The sequence below is a fragment of the Setaria viridis genome, chromosome 5 (assembly GCF_005286985.2).
Source record: "Setaria viridis chromosome 5, Setaria_viridis_v4.0, whole genome shotgun sequence".
NCBI lineage: Eukaryota > Viridiplantae > Streptophyta > Magnoliopsida > Poales > Poaceae > Setaria > Setaria viridis.
Genome location: NC_048267.2, coordinates 32340114 through 32362509, shown reverse-complemented (window position 1 = coordinate 32362509; position 22396 = coordinate 32340114). Strand labels below are relative to the sequence as shown.

Below are 22396 nucleotides of genomic sequence, written 5' to 3'. Positions count from 1 at the left end.
GATCTAATCAATATCTTGCTAAGTGTATTAAACTTAGACAAGGTAACACGAATAAGAGGGTATTGACATCAATCTATTAATCTAAAAGATTGGAACACAGCAACAAGGACCTCTTGCCTACCGCTTACGAGCTAATTAAGCTAATGGAATCCTAATTAATGTTATGACCGTGTAATTAAACTTAGATAAGGTAACACGGTGAGAGCGTATTAACTTTGGCCCACTAGCTTAGTCAGACAAGCTCATGGCAGCAAAGCCTTATATGCGCCCCTATCGGCTCAATGACGCCACTATGCTTCTGAGATAAATGGATAAGGCCCGACCGAAGCATCGGCTCTCTACAGTAGCACACTGACGTCAAAGGCCTGACAGTTAGCAATACGAGGGGCAGGGGTAAAGATCTATCAGACGTAGCATATATAAAGTAGTAAAAACATGCAAGATTTACCGGCCGATATGATCTGATAATTGTAAATGTTTAGACAAAGCAAGGGAGCCGATGAAGACAACTTAACCAGATCTAAGCTGTTTGATAACTTTGAGCAACCGTAAAAAACAAGCAAAATATTGGACAAAGCCTAGAAAGTTCTACTTGCAATCTAAGGTAACTCGATAACTAGCCACACAACCGAATATCACAATATAAGACTTAACTTAGAAAGTTCTGATAGAGGTCGTAATCACCGGGTGACAAAACTTACAAGCTCGCCTGAGATCGAAGCCGATTCAGCCGTGCACGCAAAAAGGAACTCGTCGAAACTACTCTACTCCTACTCCTAGGGTTTTGGCGGCGTGGCGCCGAAAGGTTGTATTGATTGATGATTATCTTTTTACAAGGCTCACGGGTTTATATTTATACCCTGCAGTAAGCTAATATCCTAGTCGATTACGACATGACTATTACAGCTATTTGTAAAAACTACCTAAGATAAGTCTCCACGCTTTCCCTTATCTGGTGGAGTCATTTTCGCTTTGGATCGGACTTCCTCTGATCTTCTATCGGCTTCTGGCCACGATTGACTCTGATCAAAAACTGGTATCAACGCATCCCTCCGTGGCCCGTGTAAAGAACGTAGAAAATGCCCTATGAGCCCATAGTGATCACTGATCAGTTAGTAAATGTAATAGGTTAGCCTGCTCTCCAACTCCCCTCCTCCCCGAACTTGACAAGTATTGAGTGCCTTCCTAGATAAGTTCATTGCTTTGATCATTTTGGTGTAAGAACTGATCAAATCCAATCTTTGCTCACAATCTTAGGCATGAAGCGAGGTCTTTCAGCTGTACCACAACTATTATTCGTTATTCTAAGTGAAAGGTATTGGGGACTCAAAGGCAAGATTTTTTAGGTTACAAAGTCAATTCGGGTCAAGGTCATTCTACATATGCACCATGTTCTTATACTCCATATAGTTATCTTACCACTGAGATTTCAGTTAAAAATGGCAAGTTTGATTGACTGGTTATTGATGGACTGAAGTGTTTCCTGAGCCGTTTCAACCAATCCTAAGATAATTATCTCCAGTAACCCATGTAATTTACTTCAAGTGACATAATAGCATTAATGCATAGGTGTCCATGCGTGTATTTTCCATCCGCCTCCTACGGTGATTTTTTTTTAACGGAATGGCAAGAGATTTTCCGTAATTTTATTAGAAGAAGGGAACAAAACACAAAGCCAAAAAATCATCAAAAAGGAAAACACACGACTTGGCCTTCCTACGGCGAAAAATGATGCTTCGACTTTCTCTATCCCAACTAACCATGCATCGCATTTTTCATAAGCTTGGCTGCTCTTAGAGGGCCCGAATTCAAGTTGCCCGGTCTGGTTGTTTTGTGGCGTTTGGGGTCTTTCGGTTTCGGCCCAGTGCCCCTCAAACGACGACTGGCCCATTAAGCTCGTTTTCCTGGATCGGCAACCGGTCAGCACAAACCGAGTCGGATTAGCAATCCGGGATTGCCTTTCCGTTTCGAACAAGAAACGATTCGACTCGGTTTCGGACTTGGCATAGGAGTCCTCAATTCCCGATCGATATATAAGACGCTGGGACGCTCGCAATGCGAAGCAATCTTCAGCTCGATAACCCTAGATCCTCACGGTTTCTGTTCGATTATACTGTATAAAATCAGTTAGGCCATGGTCGTCGCCACCCGCCGCATGACGGCGCCGCGCCCACTCCCCCCTCCGCCGGACTTGGAGACCCACCCTTCCGAGGAGCAGCTGATCGCGTCCTTGCTCCGCCCCCGCGCCGCCGCCCCCGGTGACGACGGGCCGTGCGCGTTCATCCACGACGCCGACGTCTACTCCGCCGACCCCGCCGAGCTCACGGCCGAGTTCGCCCCGGCGGTGGCGAGCAACGGCGACGGCGCGTGGTACTTCTTCTCCGCCGTGAGGGCCAAGACCCGCGACGGCCAGCGCAAGGCGCGCACGGTGGACACCGGGGAAGGGTGCTGGCACTCGGAGGCCGGCGCTAAGCCCGTGGTCGATGAGGCCGGCCGGTATCTCGGGCATCGGCAGAGCTTCTCGTTCGTGACCAAGGTCGACGGCCGGCGCGTCCGGTCGGGGTGGCTGATGGTGGAGCTCAGCCTCGACGGCGGCGCCGCCACCGACATGGTCCTCTGCAAGATCTACTTCAGCCCGCGCGCGCGCGTCAACGGGGGAGCCCCCGCGGCGTCATCGTCATCATCGTTGGCCGGGCGCAAGAGGAAGGCCGGCGCCGCCGCGGGCAATAATAAGAACCCAGCCCCGGCGGCGCGCCAACAACGACGACGCCGCGCGCGTCCGACCGAGGCAGGTGCACAGTCCCACGACGAAGACACGGACGATGACAAAGGGGAAGAGAGCACCACCCAAGGCGGCGAGGTCGCTGCGGAGAGCTCGGCGGCCGGCGAGGAGGAGGAGGAGCTGTGGACGGACGGCTCGTCCTTCTCTTGGTGGATGAAGAATAGGGACAGAATAATGAAGGAGTACAACATCGTCGATCGGAGTGACGAGGAGCTCCTTGAGACGCTCGGGCTCACGGAGTACATGAAAGCGCTGACTAGTTTCGACTACGGCGATGATATGGATCCTCGGCTCCGGAAGGCCTGATCCCGTAGCGGCGCGCCGGCGCCCCATTGTGTAGCTAGCTCAGTTCAGGTTCAGCCGCTTCTGGCATTAGGCAAAATGCGATCACTTGTGTGTAAGCGGACGGTTTTTGGCCGCGTCATTTTTCATCTTAACGTGCTGAAATCATCAGGATGCAAACATCTTCTTTACTGAAAATGAGAATTGTCTCCGGTGAACGCTGTATTGCAATTTGGATTAAGCAGATGAATGAATGCCAAATACTTGCCGTTTCGTAAGGATTTTGTCTGAGAAAAAGCGAGCCTGGGATACAAGGGGAACAAGAGTAGAAACAGTGAGTGAATTTCTGAAGCAGCTGGGCCTAAACTCCTACAGTCTGAAGACTGTTAGCAGCTGGGCCTGGGAGAGGCCTGTGTTTTCTGGGGGGGAAAAGGGTACAATACAAAGCAAAAGGGCTGTTTCAGTACGGTGGGCTTTACTGTCAAACCAACGGAAGGGTAGCCAGCCCAGTCAGTGAAGAAAGGATCTTCTAGAACAAGCCCTTCAGCCCATTCAAGCCAGGGGCAAATTCGGGTTTCCCTCCTCCTCCAGCCTGGAGTCGGACTCCGAGTCGGACTCCCGCTCGCAACCGCCCTACACTTCCGTGTCTCGTACGCCGCCTCGTGTTCGAGTCGAAGTCGAGTCGGACTCCGACTCGAACAGGGGATTCGCAACGAAGAAAGGAAACGCGTGAATCAATGGCCGTATAAAGCGGGCGGTGCCCCGTGCCGGATGCCACAACAGGTTCCCCGATTCCATCTCCAATTCGGACTCTCCTCCCCCTCCCCCCTTCCACCTCCTGGGCCTCCCCGTCTCCCCCAGCCCGCCGCCGCCGCCACCGCCGCCACCGCCATGGTCCGCTCCCCGTCGGCGGCCAGCAAGCCGCCGTGCGCGGCCTTCCAATCCCACCCCACCGATCTGGAGCTCGTCAACTCGTACCTCCGCCCCTGGGTCGAGACCGGCCTCAAGGCCGGCCCGTTCATCCACGAGGCCGACGTCTACGCCGCCGACCCCGCCGACCTCACCCGGCGGTTCGCGCCAGCGGTGGCGCAGGACGGCGAGCGCGCCTGGTACTTCTTCACGCCGCTCCGCCACAAGAGCGTGCGCGGGAAGCGGAAGGCGCGCACCGTGGCCAGCGGGGGCGGGTGCTGGCACAACGAGGCCAAATCCAAGCCCGTCTTCACGGGCATCAACGGGAAGCGCCAGATTGGGCACCGCCAGAGCTTCTCCTTCGTCAAGAAGGACGGCGGCTCGCGGCTCCGAACGGGGTGGCTCATGATGGAGCTCCGCCTCCTCAAGGACGGCGCCGCCGGAAAGGAAGCGCAGGCGGAGGGCGCCCTGGGGAATCTCGTCCTGTGCAAGGTGTACCGCAGCCCGCGCAACCCCGAGCCCAGCGACCCCGCCCCCGACCCCGCCCTCAAGGAGGAGGCCACCGCCGCCGACGACGACGACGAATCGAGCGGCGCAACGGCAGAAGACGACGACGACAGCTCCGACGCGCCGGAAGCCACGGCGGCGGCGTCTGGACCCACGAAGAAATCCGACGAGGAGGAATCCAGCGAGGCCACGGTGGCGGCGCCGAGTCGCCATAGCAAGGCGGACGACGAGATCTCCGGCGCGGGCGCTGCCGCGGCGGCACCCGGGCGCAAGGAGAAGGCGGCGGGCGACGAGGACTCCGCCGAGACGTCGGCGGCGGCGCCGCCCGCGCGCAAGAGGAAGGCCCCGGACGACGAGAGCTCCGGCGCGGCGGCGGCGCCCGCGCCCGCGCCCAAGAGAAGCAGCGGCTCCCCCGGCGCTCCGGCTCCTCCGTCGACCGAGTTGCAGTGCCCTCACTGCGGCACCCACCTGGTTGTCACACTGAAGAGGCCGGAGACCAAATCGGAGACGGAGATCGCGAAGGACGAGCCGGCCCCCGGCGCGTCCGACGCGCCCCCGACGCGAGGCGATGCGCGTGGCTCATCAGAAAAGAATCTCCAGTTCCATCACTTCCTGTGAAATCCAGGTGGTCCCCCAGACACTCCTGGGCCGCGACCGCGAGCAATCCCCCGTCGCCTCTGGAAACGTAGAGCCGTGGATGAGCGCTGCTGAAGAGTAATCGTGAATCGTGATAGCAGAGTGCAGAAGAGCCCATTTCTCATGGACGCGACGCATCTACGAGGTTCAGGGTGAATAATTAGGATAGGTTCGTGGGAGTAGCACTAGTTGTGATAGGATGGGTTAAGTTAATGGTGTGTTAATTTATTTGTTTACAGCGCTGTGGAAGGGAACGCTGGAAGCAGAGTGTGGTACTGCTATACCTGTCCGGACTTTCAGAGTGCAAAAATGATGTAGCAGCAGACTAATATAATGTGCAGCAGATGTTCAGATCAACATTGAAGCCACGGTTGCATACGAACGCACTTTGTCTCAGAAACACATGAAAATTACACTGACGAGCTTGGAGATTTGAGATGCTTACTTCAAATTTCAGAACGGTTTCATGTTTGCGAGTATTTTTCTTTCAAACTTACCTGATGTGCAGAAATACTTTGGCCTAGTTAGTTCACAAATGCAGCAGGAATTTATGTTCGGAAGATCTCTGCAAACTGTTCGAATTTCTTCCCTTCAAAATTCAGATGCAACAGAAATAGTTCAGAATTCTCCAAGTAATTTCCCGATTTTCTTTTTCCTTCTTAAGTGAAAGAGAAATTTTCTTACAGAGGAAGATTAATTTGGAAACAACTGGAACTATACAACCGACTTGTAACCGCCTGGTTCCAGCTGGCTATATAAAACGCCGCTGCGGCTGGCCGCCTGATCACAACGGCTCTCGAAACAATTCCATCCACGCCATTGCCATGGCTGGCTCCCCGCCCAAGTCTCTCCCTGCGGCCTGCGCCCTTCCCCTCGCACCCCTCCTATGCGGAGTTCATCGAGTCCTACCTGCGCCCCCGGGTCGTCTCCGGCGACAAGGCGGGCGAGTTCATCCACGAGGTTGATCCCTACGGCGTGGCCCCCGGCGTCCTCACCGGACTGTTCCCGTCGGCGACTGCAGGCGATGGGGGGGAGGCGTGGTACTTCTTCACGAAGCTGCGGTACAGGACCCGCTCGAAGGACCGCGTGAAGCACACCGTGGACAACAAGGAGGGAACCTGGGTGAACTCCAACCCAGCGCGGCCCGTGCGTTCCGGCCACGGCGAAGGCCCGCAGGTAGGGCAGAGTTAGACCTTCGCTTTCAAGAGGATGGTGCGCAACAAGCAGGTGCTGTCGGGGTGGGACATGGTGGAGCTCCGCCTGGGCGCCTCGGACCTAAATGCCCTGTGCAAGGTGTACCGCAACCCGAAGGCCAAGGCGGACGACGAGGCCTCCGCTTCGGCTGGAGTGGCGGTGCCTGGACGCGGGGAGGACGACGAGGAGATTGATGAGGAGGAGGCGGCCGCTGGGCCCAGGCTCAAGAGGAAGGCAGGCGACAAGGACTCTGGTGCGGAGACGGCGGCGGCATCGCCTGGAGGAAAGAGGGCGGCGGTCGGCGAGAGCGCTGGTGCGGCCACGACCGGGGAACTCTACGTTGACTGGAGGGCCTCTCTTGATGCTGCGGATGAAGTCGAGGCCCCAGCAGAAGCGGAGGAGCCCGACGATCCGAGCAAACCCAAGTGCTACAAGTTCCTTCGAGATCTCCAGGAAAGGGTGCGCCGTCACAAGCCCATAACTCAAACCCCTGCTTTTGTTTCGTGTTCTCACGATTCCATCCCCAATCCATCCCAGGATAGGCTCTGTAAAATTTCACTCAGTACTAGGTGTCAACGTGGTTTGTGGTAGCATGCAGAGTGCAGCAACGATTTCTCTTGTAAGAACACAGTTCCGAGATTACAGCTGAACATTTAGGACAGCTTTCTTGACATTACTAAGCATCACTTCTTGTGGCATGATGGATGATTTTAGAGTAGAGTAACAGGGAATATAGGAAAGCAAACGCACAAAGGAAACAGAGTGCTCCCTGGTTTGGCCTTTGAAGGGCACAAGAAGAGCAACCTACGATTGCACGATCTGAATTCTGAAGGATCGCATTACAGACATACAAATGCACAACTTAGGAACATGTGAATCTAAACTACCATACGAGGAATTTTAGATAATCCCCAGGAACTATTTTAGCCTTCAACATCATCTCCCAGCTAACTCAGATGTCTTCCGTGTGCGCAGACGAAGGCCAAGCTTACTTGTTCTGACCCATCTGCTGTATGGTTATTGGAGCTGCAGGAAAATGAACATAGATCAGAACCATACAAGGTAGCTCAAAGATGAGACCCCAAAATTAAAATCATGGCTTAATGACACAATGCACCAGTGGTGTTAGTAGCATTCTTGCAGATGGGGGAAAGAAACAATTAGAAACTAAAAGCTTCATGTTAAAGTCAAGTGCCAAAACAGCAGGCTACAATGAACATTTATCATCTTCGAAAGGGTACGCTGGCAGCAGTGTGTGCTACTGCTATACCTGGCCGGACCTTCAAAGTGAAAGAATGATGTAGCAGAAGGGGGTGTTTGGATATGAGGTGTTAAACTTTAACAGTGTCATATCAGATGTTCGGATGCTAATTAGGAGAACTAAATATGAGCTAATTATAAAACTAATTGCAGAACCCAATGCTAATTCGCGAGACGAATCTATTAAGCCTAATTAATCCATCATTAGCAAACGGTTACTGTAGCACCACATTGTCAAATTATGGACTAATTAGGCTTAATAGATTCGTCTCGCGAATTACACTCCATCTGTGCAATTAGTTTTGTAATTAGTCTATGTTTAATACTCCTAATTAGCATCCAAATATCCGATGTGACGGCTGTTAAACTTTAACACCTTGTTGCCAAACAGACCCTAATATAATGTGCAGAAAATTCTTTCAGATCACATTGAAACCACGGTTGCACGATCTCTTTTTTTTGAACGAGGGTTGCACGATATCAAGATCACATTTCAGGCAGGCATACAAATGCACTTTGTATCAGAAACACATGAAAATTATACTGACGAACATGGAAATCTGAGATGCTTACTTCAAATTTAAAACGGTTTTGTGTTTGCGAGTATTTTTTTTCTTTACAATTCTTGAGCAGGTAATGCATGAAGCAGTACGCTACCTTACCTGAAATTCAAGGGTGAAAAATGGCATGATCTGAAGAAGGGCACAAGCATTCAGAAACGAACACATAACAGCATACCAAAAGTATACTGGAGATTTGTGATACTTCCCTCAAAACTATTTCAGGTTTCAGCATCATCTCACACCTAGCTTGGATTGCAGTCCGTGCAGTTGAAGGTAAAGCTTTTTTTTTCTGACCTATATGCTCTAGCGATCGATATTGGAGCTGCAGGGAAATGAACGTAGCTCACATCATCGCGTACTTGCTGTCAAAAGATGCAGCATGAGGAACCCGCCTGATGTGCAGAAATACTTTGGCCTAGTTGATTCAGAAATGCAGCGGAAATTTATTTTGGGAAATCTCTGTGAACTGTTCGAATGTCTTCCCTTCAAAATTCAAATACAACAAGAATAATGTTCAGAAATCTCAATATAATTTTTCAGATTTCCTTTTTCATCTTAAAAGAAAGAGAAATCGTCTCGCAATGGAAGATTAATTTGCAAAGAACTGGAACTATACGGCCGACTTGTAGCCACCGGGTTGCGGCTGGCTATATAAACCACGCCGCGCTTCGCCGCCTGATCGCAATTCGCAACGGCTACCGAAACAATTTCATCCACGCTATCGCCAATTCGCCATGGCTGGCTCCCCTCCCAAGTCTCCCCCTGCGACCTTCACCTCGCACCCCTCCGCCGAGAAGCTCATCGAGTCCTACCTGCGCGCCCGAGTCCGCTCCGGCGAGAAGGAGGACGAGTTCATCCACGAGGCTGACCTCTACACCAAGGCCCCCGGCGACCTCACCCGGCATTTCACGGCGGCGACTACAAGCGATGGGCGGAAGGCGTGGTACTTCTTCACGAAGCTGCGGTTTAGGGGCAGCTGCACGGACCGCGTGAAGCGCGCCGTGGACACCAGGGATGGAACCTGGTGCAACACTAAGCCAGCGCAGCCCGTGCACTCCGGCGACGGCAACGGCCTGCGGATAGGGCAGAGTCAGACCTTCGTTTTCGTGAGGAAGGAGGCCGATAGGCAGGTGCATTTGGGCTGGGTCATGGTGGAGCTCTGCCTGGGCGCCTCGGACCCAAATGCCCTGTGCAAGGTGTACCGCAGCAAGAAGTCCAAGGCGGATGGCGGGAGTCCTGTGGCGGCAATGGCGGGGGCGCCTGGAAGCAAGGAAGCGGACGACGAGGCCTCCACTGCGGCTGGAGTGGAGATGCCTGGACGCGAGGACGAGGAGGAGGAGATTGATGCGGAGGCAGCGGCCGCGAGGCCAATGCTCAAGAGGAAGGCGGGCGACAAGGACTGTGGTGCGGAGACGGCGGCGGCGTCGCCTGGACGCGAGAAGGCGGCGGTCGGCGACAGCGCTGTCGCGGCCACGACCGGGGAATTCTGCGTTGGCTGGTGGGCCTCTCCTGGTGCTGCGGAGGAGCCCAACGATCCAAGCAAACGCAAGTTCTATATAATCCTTTGAGATTTGGAGATCCCTAGGAAATGGTGAGCCGTCAAAAGCCCCAAACTTAAACCCCTGCTTCGCTTCGCGTTCTCACGATTCCATCCCCAATCCATCCAAGGATAGGTTCTGTAAAATTCGCTGTCAGTAGTAGGTATCAATGTGGTAGCAAGCAGAGTGCAGCACCAACTCCTCTTGTAAAATAACACAATTACAAGATTGCAGCTGAACAATTAGGACAGCTTTCTTGACATTACGAAGCATCAGTTCTTGTGGCATGATGGGTGATTTCAGAGTAGAGTAACAGGGAATGCAGGAAAGCAAGCACACACAGAAAACAGAGTGCTCCCAGGTTTGGCCTTTGAAGGGCACAAGAGCAACATACGATTGCACGATCTGAATGACTCACATTACAGACATACAAATGCACAACTTAGGAACACGTGAATCTAAACTAACATAAGGGGAATTTTAGATAATCCCCAGGAACTATTTCAGCCTTCGACATCATCTCCCAGCTAACTCAAAGTCTTTCGTGGTCGCAGACGATGGCCAAGCTTACTTGTTCTGACCTGTCTGCTCTATGGTTCTTGGAGCTGCAGGCAAATGGACATTGTTCAGAATCATATAAGGTAGCCCAAAGTCGAGAAAACTGTAGCTTAATGACAATGCACCAATTGTTCAGAATAGAGAATCAAATGTGATAATCAGTGGTATACTGGTATTAGTTGCAGATGAAAAAAAACAATTCCATACAAAAAGTTTCAGACACAAGTGCCAAAACAGAAGACTACAGTGTGTTATAATGAACATTTTATCGTCTTAGTGACTTCGGTGTATGCCTTTGTTGTCAGCCAAGAGAAATTATATATATAAGCACTACATGAGCTACAATTCGGCAGCAGCCAGGATACAGTTACAGATAATACTTGAATGCTTTGGCCTAATATATTTCCAAAGGGCTGGCACCAATGGGCATCTTATGCAAAACATTGGAAAATATAGACACCCCATAGTACAATTTAACTGCAAATACATGCAGAATCTTTTCGTTACACAAAATTGTACATACCTATTCCAACAGCATCAGACCCCCTCATGATTTTCAACTTTCGACAGATAGTGCTAAACAAACTGCAAAGGAGCAGATAAGGTCAGAACTTGCACAATATTAGTCTTGAGTGGTAGCTTAAACAGGTCTCAAAATTAACAGAAAATTATATAGGGTAACCAATTTAGCAAACAGTAGACCAAATGTGAGGAAAGTTCAATAGCCAATGTAACACTGAGAAAGTACTACATGGGAATTTAAGAAGAATAATGAGAAGGGGATGATGCATTAAACACCTTCAATCATCTCTCTAAAGATTTTTGTTCTGTCTAGCAATGGGCACTTGCACCCCCATCTTACTTTTCATCCTTCTGTTATTTGCATATAAATCACCATTACTTGTTGGGAACTTGAACACTATGAAGTTAAGAATATTTGGAGCTCTTTCTATGCTGACCAAGCTACTGATGCTATGAGGTAATGCATTCACAAGGGGAATGATTATTTTCCATGGTCACAATATGTTCCTAATGACTGCCAATAAAATAAACAAGTAAACAACAGATGAACCGAACTTGATCCGATAATCTACGGTAGTACACAATTAAAAATCAATTACATAGCATTTTGTTCTCCTAAAACTGGTCATATAAGTTTCCAACTGGGAGTGAAGGAACAACAATAATAAACCACAGGAAAGTTGCACATGATGAGAATATATGCGATTATATAAGAATGTAAGGTACTTACTCCCAGGGAAGATCCCCAACAAGCATCCAGTCCCCATCCTTATCCTCATATGTAAGGACATACTCCTGGTCTTGGAGGCCATCCGCCTTTGAGCCATTGGTAAGCCTGTCTTTGGTAGATGATTTACGCAGACCGCTTTGACCTTTTAAAATCACAGGCTAAGTAAATATTCTCATCACAAAGTACTATGCAAAAACTGCTGGGGTGGTTTGTATCGCACTGCTTTCATGTTTACATATTAACTGTTATTCGTCAGGCCTGAAAACTGTGCACTTTTGTCCAAGTTATTCCTACATTAGTTAAGTTACATGTTAATTTAATGAAAACTTGAGCTGCGGAGCCAGCCTTAGATTGCAGCATGATGAGCAGCAAGTTTTTCCCATGGGCCAAATGACTCTATGGCAGTTCGTTATGGTCACATTGCCGTGCAAATGCTAACTTCATGCAAGTTCTTGTGAATCTTTGCTTGAAGGCAGCAATTTTTATTTGACATAAGCGATATCCATGCCCGGTGTAGTAAGCCTTCCGAGTAAATCTACAGCATAAAGCTCTTCCGGCAACGGATCCAGTCAACACGCTTCCTAAAATGTTGGTGATAGGAGTAGCGCTTGTGTAATACAAGAGGGAAACGGATCAGACAGAATCTTGGAGCCGAGCATCACTCACCAGTGATGAAGCAGCTGAACATCTTCTCGAGCGCCATGGAGAGGTCCTCGTAGCTGGAGTACATCTTGATGTCCACCTTCCTGAGGTAGGGCGCACCGTCCATGCTGACCTTCACATACATCGGGCCGCCGCCTCCGGACGCGGCCTCCTCCGCCGGCGCCTTGGTCTTGGAGGCGCTGGCGGCGAGGGTGTTCTTCCGGTAGTTCCGCACGGGCGGCCATCCTACCACCTGCGCCCTGCACGGACCGACAGCAACGCATCGGGTCAGCCAGACCGACGCGTCCAAATCCCAGGCCAAATCCGCCACTCCAGCTCGGAATCGAAGCGGTCGGTCTTACTTGGCGGCCGGCGGCGCGGCGGGGGGAGACTGCTTGCCGTCGGTGGCCTTGGTGGCGGCGCCGGCGCGGGGGCAGGGGTCGGCCGGGAAGGCCCGCTTGGCGGAGCCGGCTGGGGCGGCCACCGGCAGCGGGCCGAGGGAGAGCGCGGCGGCGACGTCGTCCTCGCAGCAGTCGCGGTCGGGGGACTCGGAGCCCGGCAGGCCGAGGCGGAGCGTGAGGCGCGGCGGCGCCGGCGAGGAGGAGGAAGACGAGGAGGAGGTCGGGGTCGGCGGCACGGCCACGGCCACGGCGGAGAGGCCGATGTAGTCGTGGGGCTCGAGGGGCGGCGACATTGGGGCGGGTGGGCAAGAGACAGGGGGAGCAGAAGCAGAGAGAGAGAGAGAGAGAGAGAGAGAGGCGAGGTGGGGTGGGGTGGTTTTCTCGCTCACCCCTTGTTTGGAGGTGGTGGTGATGGGGTTGGGAGCGAGCGACGACTTGCTGCTGGAGTGGTGGTGGTGGTGGTAATAAAAGTGGCCGACCGGGAGGATTTTTAACGAATTTCTCTCGCCTTTTTTTTGTTTTTCCCGGCCGGGGGCCTTGTCCGCTTGTCGTCTTGTCGCGCGGTGTCTTGTGTTTGGGTGGTCGCTGCCTCGCTGGCCCGTGGTCCGGTGGTCACGGTGTGCGTGTGGGAGTCTGCTCCGCGGGGTCGGCTTGCGCTGCGTCGGCTCCACGTGGACGGGTCCGAGTCAGCCCTCTCAGCTGTCATGGCCGTTCATTCATGGACCACCGCTCTGCTCTGCAAGCCAGGTTGGCGATTATGCTAGTTTTGGGAAAGGGCAACGTCACGTCTAAACAATGCTGTTAAACCCAGCATCGGCTAATCACATCCGCGGGACAAACCGGCCGTTCGCGGAGCGATCCATGCCTAGCGTTTCGTTACCGCTTCCAGGTTCCAGCTAGGAGAAGCTGGCCATTGACCAGGAAAAACTACAGTATTGCTGGTGAAAACAACTAGGGGGAGCGCGAAATGGGAAGCCCCGTCTCGGACACCATTCCTGCCAGAGCTGAGGACGTCATGGTAGACGGCTCAGGGTAACGTAGACGTGGGGATTTGGCAGTTACTAATTACCATGGTCCATGGAAGCGCCATTGTTGGCCATATATTTTACCACTCCAAATGGGTATTTCGGCAGTTTGGCGCGTGTTCATGAACCATGGTTAGACTTTAGAGTCTCGCAGGCTGGAACCTGCAAGTCGTGGCATGTCCGGCTGTGCACGGCACTCCCATGTACGTAACTACATTTTCTTCTCAGGGGTCCAACAAAGACGATGACTCGATGAGTATTACTATTAGTAGCCGATCGATAGCCGCGAGTAGGCGCTGATGGTTGGTGGAGGTAGTGGCGTCGATGGCCCCCGCAAGGTTGGTACGTCGTCGCCCGCATTTCCCATGAGAAAATCGATATGCAGTCCAAGGTTCGCAAGGAAATCAAGGCGGGGACGGTCGAGGGGTTGGGGCGCAGGGACGGAACCGCCGGCACGGGAGAGAGCCCGACAGCGCCACGGACACGTCCCTCTCCCGCGGCCGCGCGCACCAACCCCGCCCCGCGGCACACGCAACCCGTCCCCATGCCCGCTGCCGTGGCCGTGCCGGGCGCTGCTGCTACCCGCGAGCACCACGGGCACGATCGAGCGCACGGCCTCAAAATCCTGTTTGGCGAACGATGGTTGCCAGCGACTAGCGAAACAGCAGACGTGACGCTTTTTCCTCCACGAGTTACTGCTCACCGTCCGTGTCTTCAAGCCTGGACCACTGCCGTGACTTCGTGAGGAGAGTCTGGGAAGGGGAGGGAGAGGGCGGCCATGGCGAGAGCCGAGAGGTGGGCAGAGCGGACGGTCGCGAATCACCGCTGACCGCGGCGGCGGGGTGAGGAGGGATTTAGGTTTTAAGGTTTGGGAATTTTCATAATCGACAGGCGTAAAAGGTGGTCGTCGAATTCCTGCATATCTTTTTTTTTCTTTTCAAATTCCTGCATTTTCTCGTGTTGCGCCCAAATGCTTATCTGGAAAAAATTCGTGCATTTTGAATTCCTGTGGCATTAAAATTTTCATGCAACTCCAACGGTGTCGGTGTATTTTTCTTATTCCTATATTTTGATAATCTTGTATTCCAAATAGGCTTTAATAGTTTTGTTATAAGTCAATTTTTAAACTTTGACCACCTATATAGAAAATATATAAAATCTATCAAAGTCTTGTTTCACGCTACATTTAATTAAGGAAAAAGTCCATTTTACTTCTCTCACATGTCCATTTTGTCCGCTTAACCCTCTAAACAAAGTTTTGGCTCACTTTAATCTCCTGAACTATTTCATTTGGTCCAATCTACCCTCTAATTAGATTTATCTTTTTTGTTTCCTCGTGTATGAGTTGAATTTTGAGCTCAAACAAAACATGATGCCTTATGTTAGAAAATTATACTAAGAGTTTTCATGGTTATTTTCATAGGTTAGAAATATTTAATACGAAATTGGTCTTAGATATACTATACAAAAAGTAATCATGAAAAAACTCTAATATATTTTTCTAACATATAGCATCATGTTATAAGTCAACTGACAAAATCTGTAATTAAAATTCAATTTGTACACGAAGAAAAAAATCTAATTAGGGGTAGATTGAACCAAATGAAATTGTTTGGGGGAATAAAGTGAGCCTAAATTTTACTTGGGGTCAAATGGACAAAGTAAATAGGTGAGGGGGATAAAATGGACTTTTTCCTTTAATTAAACTAATTTATATCATACTCTCTCCGTCCGCTACATTTAGATCCTTTTCAAAGTCAATTCTTTTAAATTTTAACTACGAATAGCGAATTAATTATAGAGACTAAAACCTTTTCTATTTGAAAATAAATTATTTTAGAAATATTTTTGGTTAAAGTAAAAAAGATTGGCTTCAAGAAATCCAAACGTAGCAATATTCTGAGATGGAGAGAGTACATTAGCGATTTATTGTTTTTTATATAAAACTAACTAAAGCTAGAATACTTCGGGTATACACAAATTAAATTTCAAACGAAGGGAGCAGCCTTAGCACGGTACTGCTAGTACTCCAGTTTCCCCATTGGCAAGACCGCAAGTGTGCCACTCTGGCAGCGAGTCTGCCATGTAGCCGCGGAGGGCTAAAGGTTCACGTCGTCATGGTTTGTTCGTTCTTGGCTTCTTGCATTTCTTGCTGCTGACCTACTCAAGCACTCAGTACAGTAGAGTAGCAAAGGAAAGTCAAACGCTGCAGGTCGATGTGAACAGCAGTAGATGATTTCCGCTGCTGCTGCTGCCCTTTGGATGCTCTCGAGCTCGGCTACACGCCTACACCTGCACGTCCGTCCCCTGCCGGCTGCCGCTGCCGATGCTAGTTCCCACTCCGGCACTCCCACTCTGGATCTCCTCCCGCAACAATGCCAGTGCACCGCGGGCGCGGGCAGAGCCCGGCCGGCCACATGCGCGGGGGCGGCAGCGCGCAGGAGTAGGTGGCTGCCTCCTGCCGCTGCCGATGCCGCCCTCCTTAATGAGGCTAGCTACACCAGTAGCTGTAGCTAGCCTGCCGCCCTGCTCGTTGTGTCATCGTGTGTCCCCCCTCCCCTCCTCCGCCGTCCATGCGCGCATCGCATCATCGCCTCCGCCTCGCCGGCCATCATGCCTACTCACTCCCGGCTTCCCGGGGTGCTCGAGAGCGGGCTCTGCCGTCGCGCCCGTGACTCCGGCCGGACGATTCCGCCCTGCGCGCCCGCTTTCCCGCGTGCACGGGCGATCACCACAATTTCTTTTACTCATAATCAGCTTCAGCTCAGAAACAATGGCCGCTATGTTAGTGGTGAGTTAGAATAAGTCCGGGGGTCATTGACTAATGCAAATTGCAAAGTGGGCGGCCGGCTGCTCGCTTCACCGAATAAGGTTCCCCGTCGATCAAAACCGTTTCATAGTTGACACATGACCGACACTATTTTATCTTGTCAATTGATAGTGCTCTAGAGTGGCATTGGAGCACCGAGAGGACACCTGCTGTAGCAATGTCGAGTGAAAATAGCTAGTGTTGCAGGTTTCAGGATACTATCATGTCACACATAACATCCAGAACTACCTTGCCGGATAAAAAGCATGGCACGTCAGCTACATCTATTTCAAATCCAGCGGTAAAACTTTGCTAGCAGTGGCCGTGTGAGAGTACGCTACGGAATGAGTTCGAGGAATAGAGGAATACAGGCAAATGGATGGTTTAAGTGACTGTTAACACTGTCTAAAAGTTCGTCTGTATTCTGGAACACTTCCGTCTCACGCAAAGCATCTCGCCGCGCAGTTTTTGCTCAGCTCGATACAGGCAGGCAGGCCGACGAGAACGAGACACAGAGGGAGAGGGGAACGGCGCGCCGGGGCAAGAGCAAGGCCGCCGAGGTCAGGCAGCCATGGCACGGCGGGGTCATGATGAGGCGCTTTCCGCTTGTCCCTTGCCCAGCGCCCGCGCGTGTCCCCTGTCTCCCCTCCCCGGCCTGCTCACTGCCCGCTGGCTCCACTAGCCCAGCAGGCAGCAGCACAGCACTGGCCCGGCGCGCACCAAACGCACGAAAAGGGCAGTAAAGCCAGCCCACAAGATATCGCTTGTCTTGTTCCTCCCGGTGGGGGCAGCCGGCAGCAGCTGCGAGCCTGCAAAGCCGCCCAGGCTTGCCATTGCCAATGCCTGCCCGTGCGTGCGTGCGTGCTCGCGAGCAGGACGAAAAGGCGCCCGATGCATCGCTGCCGGAGCACTGCCGCTGCGGCTCTTCGCTCCGATGCGCACACACACCCTGCCCCTGCGCCGAGCCGTGCAAGCGTGCTGCGGGGTCGGCGCCCAGCTCATTGCTCAACTGCAACTGCAAGTCAACTCGTGTCGATACATGCTGCTGCGGGCCAAGCGGTTTGGGCACAAGTAGTAGCAGCCACTGCAGCGGAGTAGCTCTGTGCTCCGAGCTGTGCTGCCTGTTCCTCTGCGTTTAGCAAGTTCCCCTGTTTGCCTGAGCATCTCCTACCAGTTACCACTGTCTTACAGCGTACCGAACTTTTTCTTTTCTCCATGCTACGCACTGCACCTGGCTGGTCGATGGATTTCGCAGCCCGGGGTTTATCATGGTGTTTAGAGGTTTGGCACAAGAGTCTACTGAGAACTGCCCGTGTTTGTATCAGCTCGAATTTAAGTGTTTATTTCTTTTTATTAATTGAAAACACTCTTGTTTTTATTTTTGGTTGCAAGGGGATCTCCGTGATTGTTTTTTTGGCAGAGAAAAGAGAAGAGGAAATAACGGTGCTTCTTTCTTGTCTTGCTTAAAATTGAGAAGAGTTATCATTAGTAACTATAAAATTCAGAAAGTATTACTGATGCAAGTTGCAAATGACCGATAAGTAGCGCTTCCTCGATTTAAAATTATATGTCGTTTTGGCTTTTCTAGATTCATAAAATTTGCTATGTATGTAAACATGATGTATATCTAGATGCATGGCAAAAACTATGAATCTAGAAAAATCAAAACGACCTATAATTTGAGATAAAAAAGTACTTGATTAAACCTAAGCAAAATCTAGACAACCTGAAGCAATTTATGGCCAAGCATGGGCTGAAGGTACCTATATACTATCGCATAGGCGACCTAAATGGTGTTTTTGCTCGTTCCTTCAGAGTCTGCCTGCCATCACCTCTTTCCATTGCCCAATGGCTCATTGCGCCACATTCCATTGCTTATCTGTGCTCCAACAACAAGTTCACTCACCTCCATGGCTCCATCCCTATGAAGGACGAAAATCTTGGTACTGAACTGCTGATGGTCACCCTGAACCTCTCAATCTTATGTCATCCATCCTTCTAGTGTTGTTCCTTTGATGAGAAAGAGCTTGGAACATTTTTTCTTATAGGAAGGTGGGTGCTCGCTAGAGCTAGGCGGACGGATTAAAGGGGGAAGGTTGTGATGAACCACCCGGATTAATAAAGTTATATAAAATTATCACCCCTTTGAACATACCTTTAGCATATCATACGCACAAAATAAATCGGTTTGGGTATACATGAATGAAGGGGAACATACACTGGAGATATAGGAAAGCCACGTTGTTCACAGATCTACGGTGGGAGGTCTCCACCACCCGCCGTCGGGGGTGGGGGGGGGGGAGCGGCGTGATAGAAAATACCGATGAGATGGTGTTCCAGAGCGTTGGTAGAGTTTTAGGGTAGCAACAAGTGGCAATGACGGATCAGGGATGGTATGAATAAACGTAGCGTCATCATTCAAATGGCAAAGCAGAATGATGGGCACGAATTCCAAAGCACAAAAGGAGAATGATCAATGCTTTGTTGATATTTGGCTTATAACAATGCCAATTCTATGCATTACTCTTCCGACAATAGCTATCTAAGCAGACAATTGTTCCATTTATAAATAGTGTGTAATATACGTCTAATCGTGTTAAATGACATGACTTGCGAACACTGTATGTCAAAAGGACCAATATTTGTAACTGTATGTCAAAAGTACCAATATTTATAACTGTATGTCAAAAGTACCAATACTTGTAACTGCATTGTATGTCAAAAGTACCAATATTTGTAACTGGTTCCCGTTTGGTAGAGCTCCGGCTTCTACCAAAACGGTTATAGCTTTGACTCCTTTGGTGGATATGCTTTCTCTAGTGAGCTAAAGTTATTTTGGAAAACGTTTGGTAGAACAATTTCTCAATGACAATATGAGTAATTTTACGGTCCTTTAATGCTCGAAGAAGGGGATGAGAAGCCAGTGAAATCAATTTTTTTACTCCTCCTTTTTAGTGTAAGTTGTTTTGTGGCTTCTTTCTATTTTGATGGTGGAGCCGTTTCTAAATTGCCCTTTTAATAGGACTTCTCAAATGCTTGGAATAGGAATTTTGTTAGAATTTCAGGTTGACCAGTTTTTCGTTCCCACAAGTTCGAGGGAAAAGCATCCACTGTTCCAAAAGGCCTTAGACACGGGCTACTGTTTATCTTTGCATGCTAGATTGGGCCTTTTTCAAAAGCCCAGCTTGATCCGGGCTCGGTTCATCCATCGGAGAACCTACTCACGCACCACAGCAAGAATTTTCTGTCTGCCTTGGATGACAAGTCACCTTCTACACCTAGAGGTGCGTTTGCTTGCACGCTGGTTCGGCACCGGAATATGCTGGTGGTTAATCATGTTTCTCCCCGTTTTCCCTCCCTCTTCGACGGTGACGAGGCATCATCTCGCTGTCGAGCGCGAACCATGGGGGCCACGGGCCTAGCTTGGTGAGAGACACTTATCAATCGAAATCGCAGGAGGGTACACCGTGCAGGCTGCAAAATGTTCCCTGAATTCTTCGTGCAGCATCGTTTTCACTTTTCAGAAGGGAAAACGCCCGCCCCGTGCCTCACTTTTCACTTCTGGCATGGCTTCGACCATTCGCATGTCATGTTGCATTTTTGGTGGCGTAGGAACGTTGGCTGGCATGGAAGAGCCGCAAGGCTATGGCAGGAGTCCAAGCGAGCAACTCACTCAGGAGTCAGGAGGAGGCCGATCTGCCTTTGAATTTTTGAACTGGTAGTTTTCGTAGACGTATTGAAAATGACCACGTTCTAAGCAACCGGGCAAGGCTTTAGTTCCGGCCACGCATTGGTCCTTTCTGATATTTTGGCAAGTTTTGTTTTGCACTTTTTTTTTGTTTGAGCATCTTGTGCATAGTTTACTCTTTTTTGAATCAAAACGGTCTACAAGCAGATTCTTTAGAAAAGGACCAGATTTTATTTCCCCTTTTTGTTGGCATGTTCTGGTTTCCCTGTACAACTTAAAGCTACAGCACAGCTTTCTCTCACTGTGGACCTACAGCAAAGTTCGATGCATTTCCACAATGTAGCAGAACAGCAACAGACGTTGCCCCACGCATGTGTCCCAAACCAAACGCACCACATCGTCGTCGTGCCCTTCGCAGTCTGAATGGCTGAATTCGTTGGGCCGCGCGGTGTTGCTTTGCAGCGCGGCCAGGTTGGGTTAGGTGACGGACAACAAATGGAACTAGAAAGAAAAGAAGAAGAGGAAGAAGAGCAGCACCATCCATCCAATCCACGCATGTTGTTGTCCAAAAAAGCACAGGGGTTGTGTGTGTGTGGGTGCCTGGGTGGTTTGGTACTGGATCGGTACCGAGATCCGAAAAGGGACCTCGCAACGCCACAATCTTCACGCGAGTTGCGAAATACCAAACTCCAAAAGAGACACAGGACCAAACCGTCTTACGCTTTTTGTCAAGGCTGTTTCCTTCTCGCCCATGGACTTTCTATGCTGCTTCCACAGGATAGAGCTCCCGTCTAGAGGTTGGGAGGAAGACGCTATGTTAGGGTGTGTTTGGTTGGTTGTATCATTTGATTCATGTATGAAATGATTCAAAATAATAATGATCTTTTTGTTTGGTTGGGTGAATTGGACCAACTCATCCAGGATGAGGTTATCCCACTTAATATATTATTCTACTAATCAGAGTGAACTATATGGTACAAGCAAATTGATTGAACCACTCCATCCAGGATCATCCATGCATGCATCATGAGTGCATGCAACCAAACGCACCCTTAGAGTCAAGGCAGAAATACCTGAGTGTTTTGTTTTTTTATGTACTTTGGTGAAGGCACAACTTCGATGGGCAGGTATTTTATTAATTGCTTGTAATGACTAGCTGAGTTTATTCAAGCTGACGCTCTACGCACCGAAGGTAAATGAGCACAAGGTTATCGTGTACTCCCTCAGTTTCACATTGTAGATCGTTTTAACTTTTTTAATTTTATATTGTAGATCGTTTTGATTTTTCTAGATTCATAGATGTGGTATGCATTTAGACATACACTACAAACAACTACAAGCTAAAACGGCGTACGAGGGAGTAATGACTAGCGTGCGTCTTAGCACCCACGCACATCTTACTCTTAATAAGCACTTCTGAGAAATTGGGCTCGTAGATTTTGAGATCAGCGATGGTACCTTATATGTATCGGTATCGGTAGATTTGTCATCTACTACTTAAAAAGATAATTTTGTAAATATGAGCATTTATAATTTTTGTAAATATGAGCATTTATACAGAGTTGAATACTCGAACTCCGTTGGAACCTAACCAACTTGTGTTATGCTAGTTCTCGTTTTAAAAAATATATAGTTCTCTTCAAAATTATATTTACTTGTATAAATTTAGAATAAACTCATGCAAACGAGACAAAGCCTTGAGGGTCTTTTTTTTTTCAGATTTTGCTTTTGGCTTTATGGTAAAAACGATAAGATGACAGAAATAGCTACCTTTTAAAATTATTAAGCAAAACTAATGTTTGTATTAGAATCCTAAATGAGGTCTAGAGATGTTTTCTGGCTTCATGTATCATACTAATTTAAGGGGTAAGGTTCCTTGTGGTGCCCACTCGGGTTCGAGTCCTCTACTCATCATGGGTGCTCGTCTTTTTCTGAATTTATTTCAGGATTTTATCGTCGCTATTTTTTCAGTGGTAGGCGATGTGCCCGTCGACAACGAGGCGTTAGCGGTGACTTCATCAATCTTAAGGATTTACTGGCTCAGTTTTTCAAAGGTGCTCATAGTGTAGGGTTACAAGCGTGTGTTCGTAGGGACGAGTGTGCATGGGTGTATGTGAGCGAGTACCGTGTAATTCAAAAAAAAATAGAAGTCAATATAAAGAAGACATTTTTTCAGCTTTTCAAAAGTTAGCTTTGTGGCGTCCTGTACAGGCCAGCCAAAGAGACCATTAGCCTGTTCGCTTCAGCTTATCAGTCGGCTTATCAGCTACCGAACAATGTTTTTCTCTCACAACAAATCAATCGTTTCAGCTTTTCAGCCGGCTTATAAGTCCAGCCGAACAGGCTGCAT

The 22396-nt window shown here is 49.7% G+C and overlaps 3 protein-coding genes across 3 annotated transcripts; 2 read left to right on the top strand and 1 right to left on the bottom strand.

The window, feature by feature from the left end:
* Positions 1-3702: 3702 nt before the first annotated feature.
* LOC117855175 (uncharacterized) lies at positions 3703-5473 on the top strand. The gene has a single exon (XM_034737468.2). The coding sequence runs from the start codon at positions 3836-3838 to the stop codon at positions 5096-5098; it is 1263 nt and encodes a 420-aa protein (XP_034593359.1). The 5' UTR covers positions 3703-3835; the 3' UTR covers positions 5099-5473.
* A 444-nt stretch (positions 5474-5917) lies between these two features.
* LOC117856449 (uncharacterized) lies at positions 5918-9701 on the top strand (the record flags this gene model as incomplete). Its single annotated transcript, XM_034738813.2, has 4 exons — positions 5918-6292; positions 6323-6872; positions 8356-8390; positions 8763-9701. Coding segments are annotated over 4 exons (1899 nt in total), but the record flags the coding sequence as incomplete, so codon positions are not given.
* Positions 9702-9899: 198 nt separating this feature from the next.
* LOC117858511 (auxin-responsive protein IAA5) lies at positions 9900-12958 on the bottom strand. Its single transcript, XM_034741581.2, has 5 exons — positions 12486-12958; positions 12148-12383; positions 11482-11623; positions 10753-10814; positions 9900-10276 (listed from the first exon to the last, which is right to left on the bottom strand). Exons 1-5 carry the CDS (start codon positions 12815-12817, stop codon positions 10239-10241), a joined length of 810 nt encoding a protein of 269 aa, XP_034597472.1. The 5' UTR covers positions 12818-12958; the 3' UTR covers positions 9900-10238.
* Between the last annotated feature and the right edge of the window lie 9438 nt (positions 12959-22396).

Excerpts from the sequence above, each read along its gene's own strand:
- LOC117855175 (XM_034737468.2), top strand. The coding sequence starts at position 3,836 with ATGCCACAACAGGTTCCCCGATTCCATCTCCAATTCGGACTCTCCTCC.
- LOC117858511 (XM_034741581.2), bottom strand. The coding sequence starts at position 12,817 with ATGTCGCCGCCCCTCGAGCCCCACGACTACATCGGCCTCTCCGCCGTG. Across the intron at positions 10,815-11,481 it reads GTTGGGGATCTTCCCTGGGA|TTTGTTTAGCACTATCTGTC; the intron begins GTAAGTACCTTA and ends GCTCCTTTGCAG. Across the intron at positions 10,277-10,752 it reads GTCTGATGCTGTTGGAATAG|CTCCAAGAACCATAGAGCAG; the intron begins GTATGTACAATT and ends ATTTGCCTGCAG.